The 14688-nt window shown below is 48.1% G+C and overlaps 1 protein-coding gene across 1 annotated transcript in view; it reads right to left on the bottom strand.

The window, feature by feature from the left end:
- Positions 1-283: 283 nt before the first annotated feature.
- Positions 284-14688, bottom strand: part of LOC143366124 (uncharacterized) — a 37359-nt gene continuing 22954 nt past the window's right edge. Inside the window, exons 2-3 of the mRNA XM_076806917.1 lie at positions 5352-5494; positions 284-5260 (exon numbers count right to left, since the gene is read on the bottom strand). Coding sequence (XP_076663032.1) covers positions 3365-5260; positions 5352-5494 — 2039 coding nt within the window. The 3' untranslated portion in view covers positions 284-3364. The remainder of the gene's footprint in view (positions 5261-5351; positions 5495-14688) is intronic.

The raw sequence follows: 14688 nt of genomic DNA, 5'->3' as shown, positions 1-14688 counted from the left end.
GCTCCATCGTGGAATTGCATACTGGGCGAAGCTTCGAAGGTTACGATCCCAGCGGGTGCAGGAGGATTCCTCGAGGAGACGCGAGCTAAAATTTCGATGTAGACGTTTCTTTAGCGAGGCACACTGCTGCCAGAAGGGGGGAAGGAGTTTGAGGATGGGAGGGATTCACGGGCACTGAACTCGATTCGATAGCTGTCGATGTAGAATGTAGGCCATTGCTACCTCTGCTTACAGATGAAAAAATGAGACGGTCGGGAGAAAGAAGTACTTAAACAGATTCATGAATCGTTATATCCTTTTTATTTTACTAATTAATAAGTTGTTTGCAATTTGCGAGGGCGAATCAATTTTAATAGGGTGATAAATGCGGCGCATCGCGTCGGTAAAATATGGATGCAGCGCGGTGCGGCGCGGCGCGAGGGGGCCGCGCTAAAAATAATATTTCAGTTCGATTGCTCTGATATTTCGAGTCATCCATCATCGTCGCTTCCTTTGCTGACACGGGGCTCGCAGGAAACGCCGGTCCAAATACATACATTTCAGTCTCCTCTTTCCGAGTGCGGCTACGATTTTCCATAGAAAATTCAGACATTTTCCCGAACGTTGTATAAGAACGTTTCGATTGCCGCGTCAGCTGTGCGCTATCGACCAAAACCACCGCATTGGATCACGGTGAGAACGTAAAAGAAAAACCGGCAAAACCGTAATTTTCGTTTCCGCCGGGACATTGGTGCAATGAATTGGTGCAAGGTTCGTCGAAAGCTTCGGCGGGATGGAATCACGCGTAAATTTATGAATGTATCGAACGGTGCCAGGTACTGGCGGTCGAAGCGTGAAAGAAATTCAGCGGAAGCGAAACAACGAAGGAAAGAGAAGAAGAAGGGAAACAGGGATCGTTAATAACTTTATAATGATATTTTTTATTATCTTCCATTTCCATTTCCATTTATTATCGGTTTCGTTGATTAATCGGAGGAACGAAAGTGCGAGCGGCCAAAGAAAGGAGAAACAACCCACTTGTAAATTTGGTAGGACCTGTATTTAGTGTCGGTGAACGAATGTACATGTGCGATGATCGCTTTTCTTCTTCTTCTTTTTCTTTTCTTCGATCCAGCGTTCGAGGATCGCGTCCTCGTCGCGCAGCAATTATACATACATTCGGAATCGAATAAACGATGCGTGTATGTACGCGTTGTGTTTGTGTGTGTGTGTGTGTGTACGTTTACCGTAAGCGCGCTATGTACAAAGAAATTTTCGCGTCAACAACCACGGCTCTTAATGCTTTATACAAACCAGACGACGGCGTCTTAAATATCCCCGCTGATCAGCTGAAAATCAAAGTTATACGTCGCTAGCTACGCTTATCTCGTACGTACTTGAACTATCGCCGGTGACGATGATCTTTATTTGGTTCGCTTAAAGTAGAGCCTAGTAGAAATTACGATCAGCGCGCGCGGTCTGTGAAAACAAAAGCATCCAATTCCGTTCACAATTGTCAAACGAACCTGTCCACGCATCCGCCTCGTTAACCCTAATTGTAAGAGAAACGGAAATGTGTCCCGTGTACGGTAAAAACTAACGATTCCCGAATATGTCAACCGAAAATGCGAATCGATGCTCCTTCGGCGTTTAAGTGACTGTTTAAGTGACTCGCCTCGCCTCGGTTCGACGTCCGAGCAGGTCCGAACGACGCCGACGCGACGCGACGCCGAATTAATCGCGGAACGGCAGGAAGCAAACCAAACCTCCAGCAAGGTTCCGTCACTTTTTCACGAAACGTCCTCGCTGCGACGGTTACGCCCATACGAGCGCACTTCTCCTCGCCCCTGGTCGAGTCAGGGACAAGCGACGATCGGTTTCTTACAGTAGGCAGTATACACGATTATTCTCTGTGTTCAATTAAAACTAACGCATTGCACCTATGTTCGCCCCTCTAAAACTGTTGTGTACACGGTGTTTTCTAACAGCGACCACGTCGTTTCTCGCGGTAACCCTCCTCTCGTTAAATTAATCTTCTCCCCCCCCCCCCCTACTAGCTATATGTACACGAGTAGTCTCACTATCAATTATTGCTCGTGGATCTACAGCCACCCACGTCGTTCACAAATTCTTCCCGATATGGACCTGTCCAGCTCCTTTGCGACGCAACGCGAACATCAAACACGAGCCTGTGTTATCTGCAGTCGGTTCGATCATTGTACTTCTACGCGTCAGAGATTGTTTAGTTTAGAAAGATTGCACTTGCACCCCGTGTTTTCAGTAGCACGAGAATCGAATCGCGTTTCAACGACTCACCACCATTCCCTCGTTTCCCGTCTAGATTATTTATATACACGCAGTCTACTTACGGCGGCGCGAATCACACCACGAGTCACACTGTCCTGTTGGATCGGTCCAAACCCTAACCTCACTTTCCGGCTCGCTTCGCGTGCTTCCATGGTAGATCATCGTCGGTCACTGACGGCGTCGAGGTAATCATTGTTTACGGACGGAGGTGATTACGTCGGGACGAAGATCGTCGCGTAGCGTCGGCGAAACCATTTCGCTTCGTTCAACTTGTATTTAACACACTGACGCGAAGGTAACGGAATTTTTATCATCTGGCTCGTTCCTTGCAGGATTCTACGCTCGGGGACGTTTAACGATTTGCACGTTTCAAGTTTCGAAGCGACATGGCGAGTAGATGTAGGGTTCCGTATTCAGACTGCGTGGCCGAAGATGCAAGGCTTTCAGCCTGCAGACTCTGTCGCGCACAGGAAAGCACTTCGCATGCCGAACAGTTCGCGTTCCGAACGCGAACCACTGTCTTTGAACATGGAACGCATCTCACGTCAGGATACTGTACATCGGTTGGCCCGAACATCGAACAGACACACAGCACCGTTTTCGGGTTCGAATCACTTTTGTCAATCAGGGAAGCGGCCTATTAGACGACACCGTTTCACTCGCGTTCAGTCACAAGGATCAACCGTTGTCGTTGAGGAGCAGATTCGTTCGGAGGGATAGTTTTGGAAAAGTACCCGCCCATTCTCGTGTCGCTCGCGATTGATTAGGGAGCAATTTCCGCGCTGGCTTCGCGCAGTTCCATCACCGTGAACGCAGACGAAGCTGGACGGAAATTGACAGCGACTGATTGGTTTGGTAGCCAGTTGCTTCGATTCCGATCATCGTCCAAACAGAAGCTCGTCCGACGTCGGAACTCGCCGAGCACACGTGCACAATCCACTGGGATCACGATCAACTATGTAGCTCACATCACAATATACGCGCGGTGGGTGGGCCGCGGCAGCGATCAGTAGAGCGCGTTCAGCAGATACTGCTCTTCGCTCCAGTCCAGCTGAGAAGGATTCTCGGCCTCGTGAACTCAGCTGAGTTGATAGTACTCCGGCGCGAAGTCGTTGGCCAAGTTGGTGAGGAAGTTGAAGTCCGATGAGCTGTTGCTGTTGTCGGCGGAGGGCGGCGGGGCCGATCCGTGGACAGGGTCGCCGTAGAAGTTGCCGTAGTTGCCGTACGATTCCCCGTTGCCCTCGGCCTGGGCTGCGCTACCAGGCGGCGTGATAACTGCCGCGGTAGCGGCCGCGATCGCTGTCGCCGTGGTGGTCATGCCTGGCGCGGGGAACGGATCAGGCGAGGCGACGTAGCTGTTTGGAATGTTGGACGCCTCTCCGCCCTGGTGGACGTGCAGCTGGCTGGGCTGCTCGTAGTAGGCGTTCGGGTGACACTTGTTCCCTGTTCTGTAGTCAGCCGAACTCGGGTGCATCGGCGGCTGGTGAGCCACGTAACCTTCCGCGGTGTGCTGCTGCTGGTGTTGCTGTTGCTGCTGGATATCGTTGTAGTAGTGCTGTCCAGTTTGCACGGGGACGGCCGCGGCTGCGTGTCCGTGGGAGGCCATGCTCTCGCTAGTCGCATGGTAGCCCCCGCTGCCAGGGTAGCCGTAGTTGCCGGGTGCCATGTAGCTATCCGCAGCCTGGTCGTGTTGACCGGAGTAGCCTTGGCCAGCGCCGTAGGCGTTGCCGCCTTGCATGCTTCGGTGGTACGAAGCGTGATAAGGTGGCCCCGTTTGAGGATAGCCGTTGTACTCGCCGCTGGTCTGGCCGTACTGATTCTGCTGCTGATGGAACTGCATGCTCGTATTGTACAAGCTTCTGGACGTGTTGCTCGTCGTTCCTCGAACGTGGTGCCCGACTCTAGAGCCCAGCACCTGATTCTGATTCTGTCTGGCGTACAGCGGGTGCACTTCGCCTGGATAGGAAATTCTTGGCTGCTGGTAGGTGTCCCGGGAACAGTAGTTGTTCTGCGATTGCGTTTGTTGGGTGGCTGTGGGAACGGTTTGCCTGTTGGGCAGGCCGTTCCTGTAGTCGACGGTGGAGGTCGACTGGTAGACGCTTTGCTGCTGAAAGTGAGGTTGCTGGTTAGCGGTGATGTTCCTTCCTGCGTGGGGCGACATGGTGCCCGCGTTAGTCGACCCATGCATCATCGGAGGAGCGACGGAGCTGGTCGAGGACGGGGAGCTTCTCGGTCTCTGCATATAGACCGCGTGCGTCGCCTGAATTCCCAGGGGACTGCCTTGCTGCAGTTGCACGGAAACCGGAGTGCCGGGCGTGGAAGAGGGTGTCAAGCTTCTCGTCGAGTTCTGCCCGGGTAGAACCGGCGTGCTGACCGTCGAGTCCGGCATCGCCAGCAGAACACCGTTGCTGTTCACCGAGCAGAGCTCCTTCGTGTTGGCCGACGGTGACTTCTTGCTCACGGAGATCTGCTGTTTGCCGGGATTAGGACTCTTATGGCCGCTTTCCACCTTCACTCGGACGTCGCTGGACAGCTTCTTGGTGGCCACGCTGGGGGACGTAACCTCGCTACCGTCCTGGGATCTCGAGTCGTCGTCTGCTATCATCTTCTCGAACGAGCTGGACACGCTGTTGGTGCTCCCGACGCTGCTTGCCCCATTGCTGTTCGCGTTGAAACCCGGATTGCTGTTGCTGTTGTTGTTCGTAGCGCTGGGCGTGTTATTGTTGTTGCTGCTTCGGCGACCGGACGAGCCGAGCTCCGTCACGTCTCCAGAAAGCGTGCTGCCTACGTCGCTCACCCCGGAGATATCACAGTTGTGGCAGCTTTTCTTCTCGTCCCCGTCGATGGCGAGCATCTTCTCGCCCTTCGACTTCTCCATCCCATCTGACGTCGAGCCGTCCTTCTCGTCGCCATCTTCTTTGCTGAGCGTCTGCCGCTTGTGCTTCATCCGCCGGTTTTGGAACCACACTTTCACCTGGAACGATCGGACGGTTTTCGTTCGTGGTGGATGCGAATAGGATAAGTTCAGCAAGAGGAGTATCGTGCTCATTTCTCATTGTTCTCACCTGCCTTTCCGTGAGGTCCAGGGACGCGGCGATCTCTATTCTTCGCGGTCGGCAGAGGTACTTGTTGAAGTGGAACTCCTTCTCCAGCTCGAGGAGCTGCGTGTTCGTGTAGGCCGTCCGCAACCTCCGAGGCAGGCCATTTTCTGAAACATAACGGAATTACACTTCGCTTCTGTTGGATGTAAACGGGTTGTTCTGGGTGTTCTCGAGCCCCACATCTTCGATTTTGATTAAAATTTATCGACGCGAGATAGGTATAAAGCACTGATAACTGAAAACCCGACGTTATCGAGCCTCAGCGTTCGCGCGCGAACGCTTTTCACCGAGCAAAGACATCGTCGACTTCGGTTTTTGCACGATTACGTCGCTCAAATAGTCGTTTAATTAATGATCGTGTGGGCGATTCGGGAAGAGGGTCCGGACTCTGGAGGAAGGCTGTATCTCGGATACAATACACGAGCGAAAGCCCCCCCGCGTGGACGGGCCCTGTTTCGGCGTTGTTCCGCCGAGTTACTAGCCTCCTTAGAAACTTTTGGCCAAGTTCCCAGCCAGCGGTATTCCGTGTCGATGCGAAACATCTCGTAATTATTATCTAGTAAGAAACTTGTCGCGAGATAACGAGGGTGGCGTGCTGGCGTGCTGTCGTGGACGGGAAAGAGAGGAAGGGACTCGTTCAAGGCAGACCGAGGTTTAAAGTAAGAACTCGGCGAGATATCTCGTCGAGTCGCGGCGCTAATCTCCGCTCGGACGATGTAAACAATCATTAATAGTCGTCTATAGTAATTACAAGGATTTTACGCGTTGCTCCACGCAGCAATATTTCAATCAAAGTCGACGGTTGCACGCGCGCGTACGATAGTCAGCCCGAGCGGAGATCCCCGGGAATATTTAGATACTAGCGGCTCGGGTTAATGCAAAATTCATCCGAGAAAACATTGCCGATAAAGCAACGGCAATTAACACGGCGGGCTCGCTGGGATCGATTTTTCTTCCCGACTGGATCTCAGTTATCCACGGCGGTTTCCCGTTTTCTCCGTGACGATGACAAAAAGCATCTAATAACAGCCGTAACGTTCTAGCGGTTTCTGTGAAAATTGAATCACGACTGCGGTCTGCATCTCGTTCGCCTTGGACGTAAGGTCGTCACGATTGCGATTGTTCACTGTCGCGAATAATTTAATCATTTGTTAGATGGACGCTGCATATCCGTTTCTCTAATTTCTTCAGTGATTGTTAGAACAAGGACGAGGCTAATGCATAGTTAGCTCGCCTGACCACGGGACTCGCGATTAGTTCCACGGCATATTAAAATCCGGAGGGTGATTCGTATAAAGTGACGTCAGTTGTTTCGAGTACCATAACCGATGATCCACTGAGTGGACATCGTTACGGGATGTTCCAGAAGTAGCGGAGCGTTTTTCCTTGCCGTATCGGGAGGAAAAAAGTGGCGCACGGCGTGGCGCGGTTCCGTAAGGGGGTGAAGAGAGGGGCTGTTTCGTTTTGGAGGGCTGAGATGCTAAACTACCCCATGGCGTGCGAGTAGATCCAAGGGTGGACGTGGAGGAGAGGTGGTTCAATGCTGGGATGAGTCGTCAGGGGTTAAGGGAGAGGGACGGAGACGAGAACACGGCTGAACTCGGTTCTAGGAAAGACGGAAAAAGAGACGTAGACGACGAGCCAGATAAAAAAGAAGGACGAGCAAAAGGTGGAGGGTGAAGGACAGGGAGACGGGAAGGTATAGGCATAGGGCATAGGGGATGATGGAGAAGAGAGAGAGAGACGACGGATAGAGGGTGCAGCGGGGCCAAGTCTGCACGTGGAGTTTTCATAGAGTAACGCTGGACGGAGAGAGGAGCAGCGCAGGGGTGGAAGTATCGCTTGAGTGACATGGCCCTTATCGATATTTCCATCGCGGGATTTGCCGCAGGAATCCGTCGATACTTTCCGCTCTACCCGGATTGTCTACAAACCTTGTCCACTCTTTGTATTTTATCTACGTAAAACATTGTCTGCGAACCGTCCACAGGCGTTTTAAGGGGTTACCTACCGTCAGGAGGTAGAAAAAGAATCGATTCCTTGGGAATTTATTTCAGAAAGTACATGCATATTTTTATGCAATCGTTTTTGTATTCAGATGGGGGACACTCTAACAGGTCATTATATTACGTTTTGATATAAAAATATTTAGTTGTTGCACAATTACAACTGATTTCCCGCAAGCTGTTTTTAGAAACACGTTTTGCGGTGACCAACATTATTCGGAACTGGGTTATCTGAAATAAAAAAAAACGAAGAAGATTTAGTTAGTACAATAGTTTATCTAGTCTTTAATCGTTCCGTTTTATAAAAAAATAATCTGGGACAAAATGGCAGGTGTGTAAATTGAAATGATCAATTTTCGTAGAGAAAACACTCATTTTTCATTCATAAAATAAAAACTACGCATTGGAAAAACAAATGCTTCGATTAAAGACTAGATTTGAATGTCTAGAAGAAACCTACGAAGTCAGACAGATTGCTGAAGCGGTTTTGGAGAAATCGTGGTCACCGGTATAAAAACAGTTTCCGGGAAATCAGTAGTAATTTTGCAATAACTAAATGTTTTTATACCAAGACATAACATAATAACCTGTTAAAGTGTCCCTCATCTGAATGCAAAAACGATTGCATAAAAATATGCAGGTACTTTCCGAAATAAATTCCCAAAGAATCGATTCTTTCTCTACCTCCTGCGGGGGTAGGTAACCCCCGTAACTCAGAGAATAGAAGTTTCTTTGATTTTTTAGCAGGTTCTAGGTTATTCTTGCCATCTTTGGCATGTTTGGCGTTCTAGAGCTATGACAGGTGTTTTACATTCTGGATTTCTGAATAGTATGAATTTTCTGTTAGCAGTTTTCGTCCTTAAGATTTTCATTTGATGCCTCTACCTTTCTGCCTCCGACGTTCGAATACGTGGCATTCTTCGCGCGCGGCGTTCCGTCAATTACAATATTTAAAAGTCAAGCTCTCTGCAGCTATTAACTTGTCGTAATTTCATATTTACGTTTTGTGTTCGAGACGGATCCTCGTTCATCGGTCGCTGCAATAACGGCACGCTGCAGCCGGCCATAAATCATCGGCTCCTATGAAATTAGCCGCACCGTTTTCGTTCAAATCCGCCAGTTTAGATGAAGCCTGACTTAACGTAGCATTACGTTCGTCAATCCTTTTTTCTTTCAGCACGATCATATCTTTACCATTATCTCTCGCCATTAAACGTCTTTTATTTCAGGAATTCTAGTAAATAGGTACCTGTTCCTCTTAGCAATCAAAATGATGCTTCCGGTGCAATGGAAATAGCTTTAAAAAAGAAAACGATCGAGACTTTTAGAACGACAGTGCAACGTCAGATTTAAGGATCCGCTGGAGCTAGAGAGTAAATCCTGGCATATTTTAATCAGAGTTGCGTTTAGTGAAAGTTGAAATTGAAATTTGCTAAGGATGTGTGGAAGGGTGCGATAGTTCCTTGGCGAAGTGGAACGGCACAGGGCATAATTATTGAAACGAAATGGCTGTTGGAAAGGGGGGTGGAAGGGGCGGCGGGGAGACGGGGAGAAGCAGAGCGTGCAGAAAAGAGAGGGTGGCGTGCTCGAAACTCGGCAAATCCCGCGCGTGGGCTTTTCAGAGGATAAGGGTGGCTAGAGGGTGGGTATGGGGCGAGATGGAAGTATCGCGTGATCGACGCGGGCCTCATCAGCATTTCGGTCTCGCGATTGGCTGGACGGACCTGTCAATCAACCGATATTCCACGCCTATTGGTTGTGTCTCGTACCGGTGTAGTCTGTCGTCCCCTTTCAAAACGGCCGATACCCTCTGGACTTGTCCGCAAATCTACGGAGTGCGGAGTGTGCAAGGTGAATGTCCCAATTTCTGCCCATTTAAGAGGTTGCTCGTCATAAAGAGGGTGTAAAAAATTTGTTTGCGATCAAAAGTTGCAGAGTAATTCATTAATCCCTTAATAATAAATCAACCAATTCAGAAACTATTTAAGAAAGATATTTCAAGATGTTTGATCAGTGGTAATTTTGTAATTTAATAAAATGCTCTAAATGTCCGTATTTCTACTCACCATTTGTACCAATTTCTGCTCGCGTAATATGTTGCCTTTTCAGGTTAGAATAAGTTACATCTTTTATGGCGAGGTTTTATAACACAACAGTAAAGCATAAACTAATGATAAACGAAAAATAAAATGCCTTCGAGTAGAAATAGAGGTTATAGCTTACATTGAATTGCGAGGTTATGTTACTGAAATTTAGGTGAGTAGAAATTCGAACATGAGGGCGATCCACTTGACCCTAAACTTACTCACCTGTGTTCTACTTAAAAAATTAAAAATAGTAAAAAAAAAATCTAAATCCATAGCACAATACGGTATCTGTCTTTGTTATTAAATAAGAACTTTCACTGCGAAAACTATTCTCCGCCCAATTATCGAATATCAATAGTGACGCTATTCCTTAGCACAACCAGCTAGGGCACGATGGAAAAATCACGAGTCTCTAGTTTTAAAAGTCGCTTATGCTGCACTCCGATCAGCCCCAAGCTCGTGCAACACTCGCGTAAATGTTCAAATAATTTAGAGTTATTTTGTTGCAACCATAGTACAAACGTAACGCTTATAATAATAAGGAAAATACGAAGTGAGCAGAAATGGGGACATTCACCTTACCTATGGACTACGGGGCACCCGATTCACTTTCGAATTTCTCCGTTCCATGGGTTGGCATGCGAATAAAAGTTTATAAAAAATGGGGAGCCGTGTATGTCGAAAGAAGAGAAGGAACGATAGCCATAAAGTGATGAACAAGGACGTCCCGATAGAAACTCCCGAGGCAAAAGCAATTAACCTTTTGCACTCGGCAGTCCAGGCTCTATGCTAAGCGTTCAGCTTCGAAATTCTAATAACGGCGAACGCCGTAGTAGCTCGGAGCGAAGACGTCACAGGTTTCAGCGGGAAGAATAGAATCACGACAGTGTGTAGTAACTGTTCGCTGGAACACGAAAATAGCGAGAGGAATTGCTGCTTTGTAGCTGCTGCGGCCGGTTCTTTCGCTAGAAGCAAAAATATCATCGGCGATTGCCGCGAGCTCCTCGCTCTTGCCTCGAGTGGCCAGGGGATGACGAACTGTCAGGCTTGACTCAGAATGGAGAGCGCAGAGTGACAGATCCTAGCGCGTGCTCGGCTACACGCCGCACCGAAATAGAATTCGTATTTCCGAATACATCCTCTGACACGTCCCCGTAACGCTGTTGTCCTCTCTAGTTAGCCCGAGGATAACACCTTGCGAGAAACATTTCCCTACTCCACGCGTTTCCCTCGCTCAGACAATCCGACCACCATTCAGAGTCTCCTCGTCCTCGCAAACGCCGCTCGTTTTGGCGAGTATTAAAAATTCTGCGCCGATCTAGCGCGGCATCGACTCGGAAGAATTTCACAGCCTCTTCCATACCCACGTCTGAATTTACGAGAACAATCAAGAGGTTGCGTAATGGCTTGTGATTCGAGTAACGTCACGAGGAAGTTTCGAACCGGGATTAAAATAACGATGCCGAGTAAAAAGTTAGAGGCTGGTCAACATTATTAAAACAACAGTGGTGTTGTTGCACGTATACATAGTCGAACGCGCCGGTTCGTCAGTCATCGAGGCAGTAAAAGTCGGTGGTCGGTGGCGGCCGTCGCCGTCGCTTGGCGCGTTCTCTTCAGAATAACAGGACGCGCTCCTCTTCGGGAACGAGAAACGAGAACCCTGGGGAGGCTTGGGTTCCTCGAATTGCTTTTGCATTCTCGTCAACGACTGGGAGCCGAGGAGCCGCTGTTTCTTTTCTCTCGGTCCGTTCTTCTTCAAGCGGAAAGTCTAGGTTCGGATCCAGCTCTAGGCTTCCCTTGGTAATTGTATCTTTCGTTACAACGCAATGCTGTCGTTGCATCGAGACTCCTGAGCAAGGAGCGCTGGCATTTTCGTGCGATCCTTAGCTGCTGCCTCGAGGTGCTTGCCGCCTCCGCTGGTTCGCCGGGCCAGTTCCCCGTAGACAGGTGGGAAGGGTCACATGATGGCCGTCTTCGCAATTTGTCTTTTGTTTCCCCCGCGCCTTAGCCCGCAGGAAGAAAACTTGCGGGTAGAACAAAGGACGGAAGGAGCCGTTCTATCGACTGACGCGAACGAGAACCGCTTCCTTCTCCCTCTGCTACCTTTTTTTCTCTGCTCTCCTCTCGACATCGCGGCCCGTGTTGCTGGCGTAAACGTATGAAAAATGAGTGACGAGAGTCCGGAGCAAACGACGAGACAGTCGGTTCCGTGTCCGTGTTTCGACCGAAACAACAGGCAGAGAAGCGTAACTCCGCGACCCGTCCAGAGGTAATCGATAAACCTTTCGATCATCTCGAGCTATCTTCGAGATTCCAGAGCGGCTCGAGGTAGCGTAGACTCGCCAGGACCACGCGCTGAAGAACTCCTCGAACGAGGAACAAGTTGTACTCCGATAGTTCCGGGATTCACAATGCTCCGAAGATAATAGTGGAACTAATCGGGCAGGCAGACTTTGACGATGAGAGCTCTCGATAGAAATTGAGGGCGGCCTATCGACAGATACACGGACGAGGGTTGCAGGGAGAGGAAGAATCGTCCGTAAACTGTAGCTGATTAGAGATTTATACGAGGGCGTAGAATGGAAACGGGAAGGGAAAGGAACAAAACTGAACGCGGTAGGAGCGAACGGAGGGTGCTGGGCCGGAATAGCCGACTAGAAGGGCTTCGCTGTTGCTTTGGTTTTCGGGGGTTGTGGCCCGTGCGAGCTATAATCAATTAACGGCCAGCGAAACAAGAACCGCGGCCGACCACCACGCCCGCAAAATATTCCCTACCTTCCTGTTCTAGTTTCGGAGAAACCCAATTGTTTCGCTCGATTGGCCTTGGTGTTTTACGATAGCACTGCATTCGATGAGAAACGACCCCCGTTTGACGCCGTTATCTAGCAGAAATATTGGTATCCTCTCAAATGGGATGTAGAGAGATTCGATCCGAGGTGAGCTGTTGTTGGCACAATATCACGGTTCTTTCTAGGCAGACTCGCGTTTAGAGTCCAGACTCTAAATTCATTGTTAAATTTATGCCGATTAATAGACTGCATTTACGGTGTATTTTAGGATCTCTCGAGTCGCATATTTGAAAGCAAAGGTAGGGGAGACAGGGGCTAGTTGATACAGGGGCAGTTTACACAGACGAATTATCTCAACACCGTATATATGTAGCTCCATGTGATCGAGATATGTGAAGTTTGTTGTTCAATTCTTTACTACGATCCAGCGCAAGGCGAATCTCCCAATTTCTGCTCATTTAAGAGGTTACTCGTCATAAAGAAGGTGTAAAAAAATTTTTTTCATAGTTTTTGAATTGCTTGATTTATTATTAAAGAATTAATCAATTAGGGGAGACCGGGGCAGATTGTAAGAAAAAAGTTTTTTCACAGTTTTTTCTCGAAAGTGTTTTCCTCATTTAGGAAATAATTTGCTTGATTTACTACTTACATATGTGGTGAACTAATTCCGTGAAAGTACGCGACAAAATCTTGGACTCTTAGACATCTAGCTTCATCTTAAACAAATCTGAACCTTTGTTACAATGTGCCCCAGTCTCCCCTAATTGATTAACTCTTTAATAATAAATCAAGCAATTCAAAAACTATTTAAGAAAGATATTTCAAGATGTTTAACTATTAGTAATTTGTAATTAAATATATAATCCTCTAAATGTCCGTATTTCTGCTCATGAAAAATAGCGATGTATGTATTGCCCCAGGCTCGTGCAACGCTCGCGTAAATGTTTAAATAATTTAGAATTATTTTGCTGCGACTATAGTACAAACGTAACGCATATAGTAATAAGAAAAATACGAAATGAGCAGAAATGGGGACATGAACAGAAATTGTGAAATTCACCTTATGTATGTACGTCTTTGTACATTGACGTTAGCAATCGTTTTTTAACTATTTTCTTTTATTTATAGGAAAAAAAATTATGTTCAACGATTTTATTAAAAATGTAGTAAAAACTAAATTAAAATGCACTAAAAACTAAAAAAATAATTCTTTTCTTGTACTTCAATATTGATGGTGTTAATATTTAGACTAAAATTTTATTTTTCAAATTTATTAGTTATTCATTAAACGAATATGCCGCAGAGCAGTATCAACTTGCCCCGCAATGGGGTAAATTGATACAATCCACCTTCGTCGAAATAACATTTTTTCATTCATTTTGTATGTATTTTCTCAAGTTTTCGCTTACCATATATTGAAGAGGAAGGACCAAACTATATTTCAGCATATTTGTGATTAAGTAATGAATTCAAACAAAAATTAAAAGAAATTGAAAACCGAACAACGCATCGACTAGCCCCGGTCTCCCCTACTTGTTCGAAATTGCAACCGAATCGAAAGTAAACTGAACTTTGTTAGTTGCAGCATTTTATTACGATGCGCAATGTTGGAAGACTGCGCAAAGTTTTGAAATGTGTGAAGCAATTGAGAATGATGAAGAAGAAGAAGTTGCGATCAGTATGTATCGAGGGGGAGGATCAACGTTCTTACTTTCAACTTTCAAGCTAATCACCATCGTGCAGCGGTTTCATTAGAGATCCCCTGGCGTTCGTTAGAGCGGGTTCAGCACACCGGTAGCGTGATGTCTCCGAGCCAAAATCCGCTACGGATTGTATGCAAAAACGGTGTAACGACAGGGTGCACCTTGTTATTACCAAGTTCCTGCGCCTCGCGCTTCGCGCCACTCATCCCCTTACGTGTTCCCCAGGCATTTTTCGCGAGCGGTTTCTTCCAAGAATTCGAGCTCGTCGCATTAGCATAACTTCCCGCGGCTTCGCTCCGTTCTATCCAAACTGTGCGCGAGCAAAAAGAGAGCGGAGGGGCTGCAAGAGGAGTCGCGAGAGGGAAGAAAGAAAAAAACGGGCGTTCGAGTCAAGCCGAAAGCGAGAGGGGATCGAAAAGAAGGGAAAGCGCGAGGAAAAATGAATGAAAGGGCAGAGGAAAGGAAGGAAAAGGCAGCGGCGGAGCGGGCGATTCGCAAAGGTGCGGCAAGTGCGGCGTTGCAGCTGCTCCGGCGGCCATGTTGGCCACATGCAACATGATTATGGTGGCCGCGAACGGGTAGAGGCCCTTCGTGCAAGAAAATTGGATGCACCGAAGAAAGAGAGAAGCCGAGCACGAGGAGAGGTCGTGCACGCGGCCGCGCCGCACCGGGCCGCGTGCGAGTGCGCGCGAATGCGTTCGCGCATTCGCGTATTC

The sequence above is a fragment of the Andrena cerasifolii genome, chromosome 2 (assembly GCF_050908995.1).
Source record: "Andrena cerasifolii isolate SP2316 chromosome 2, iyAndCera1_principal, whole genome shotgun sequence".
Classification (NCBI taxonomy): domain Eukaryota; kingdom Metazoa; phylum Arthropoda; class Insecta; order Hymenoptera; family Andrenidae; genus Andrena; species Andrena cerasifolii.
This window is presented reverse-complemented; position numbering and strand designations above follow the sequence as displayed.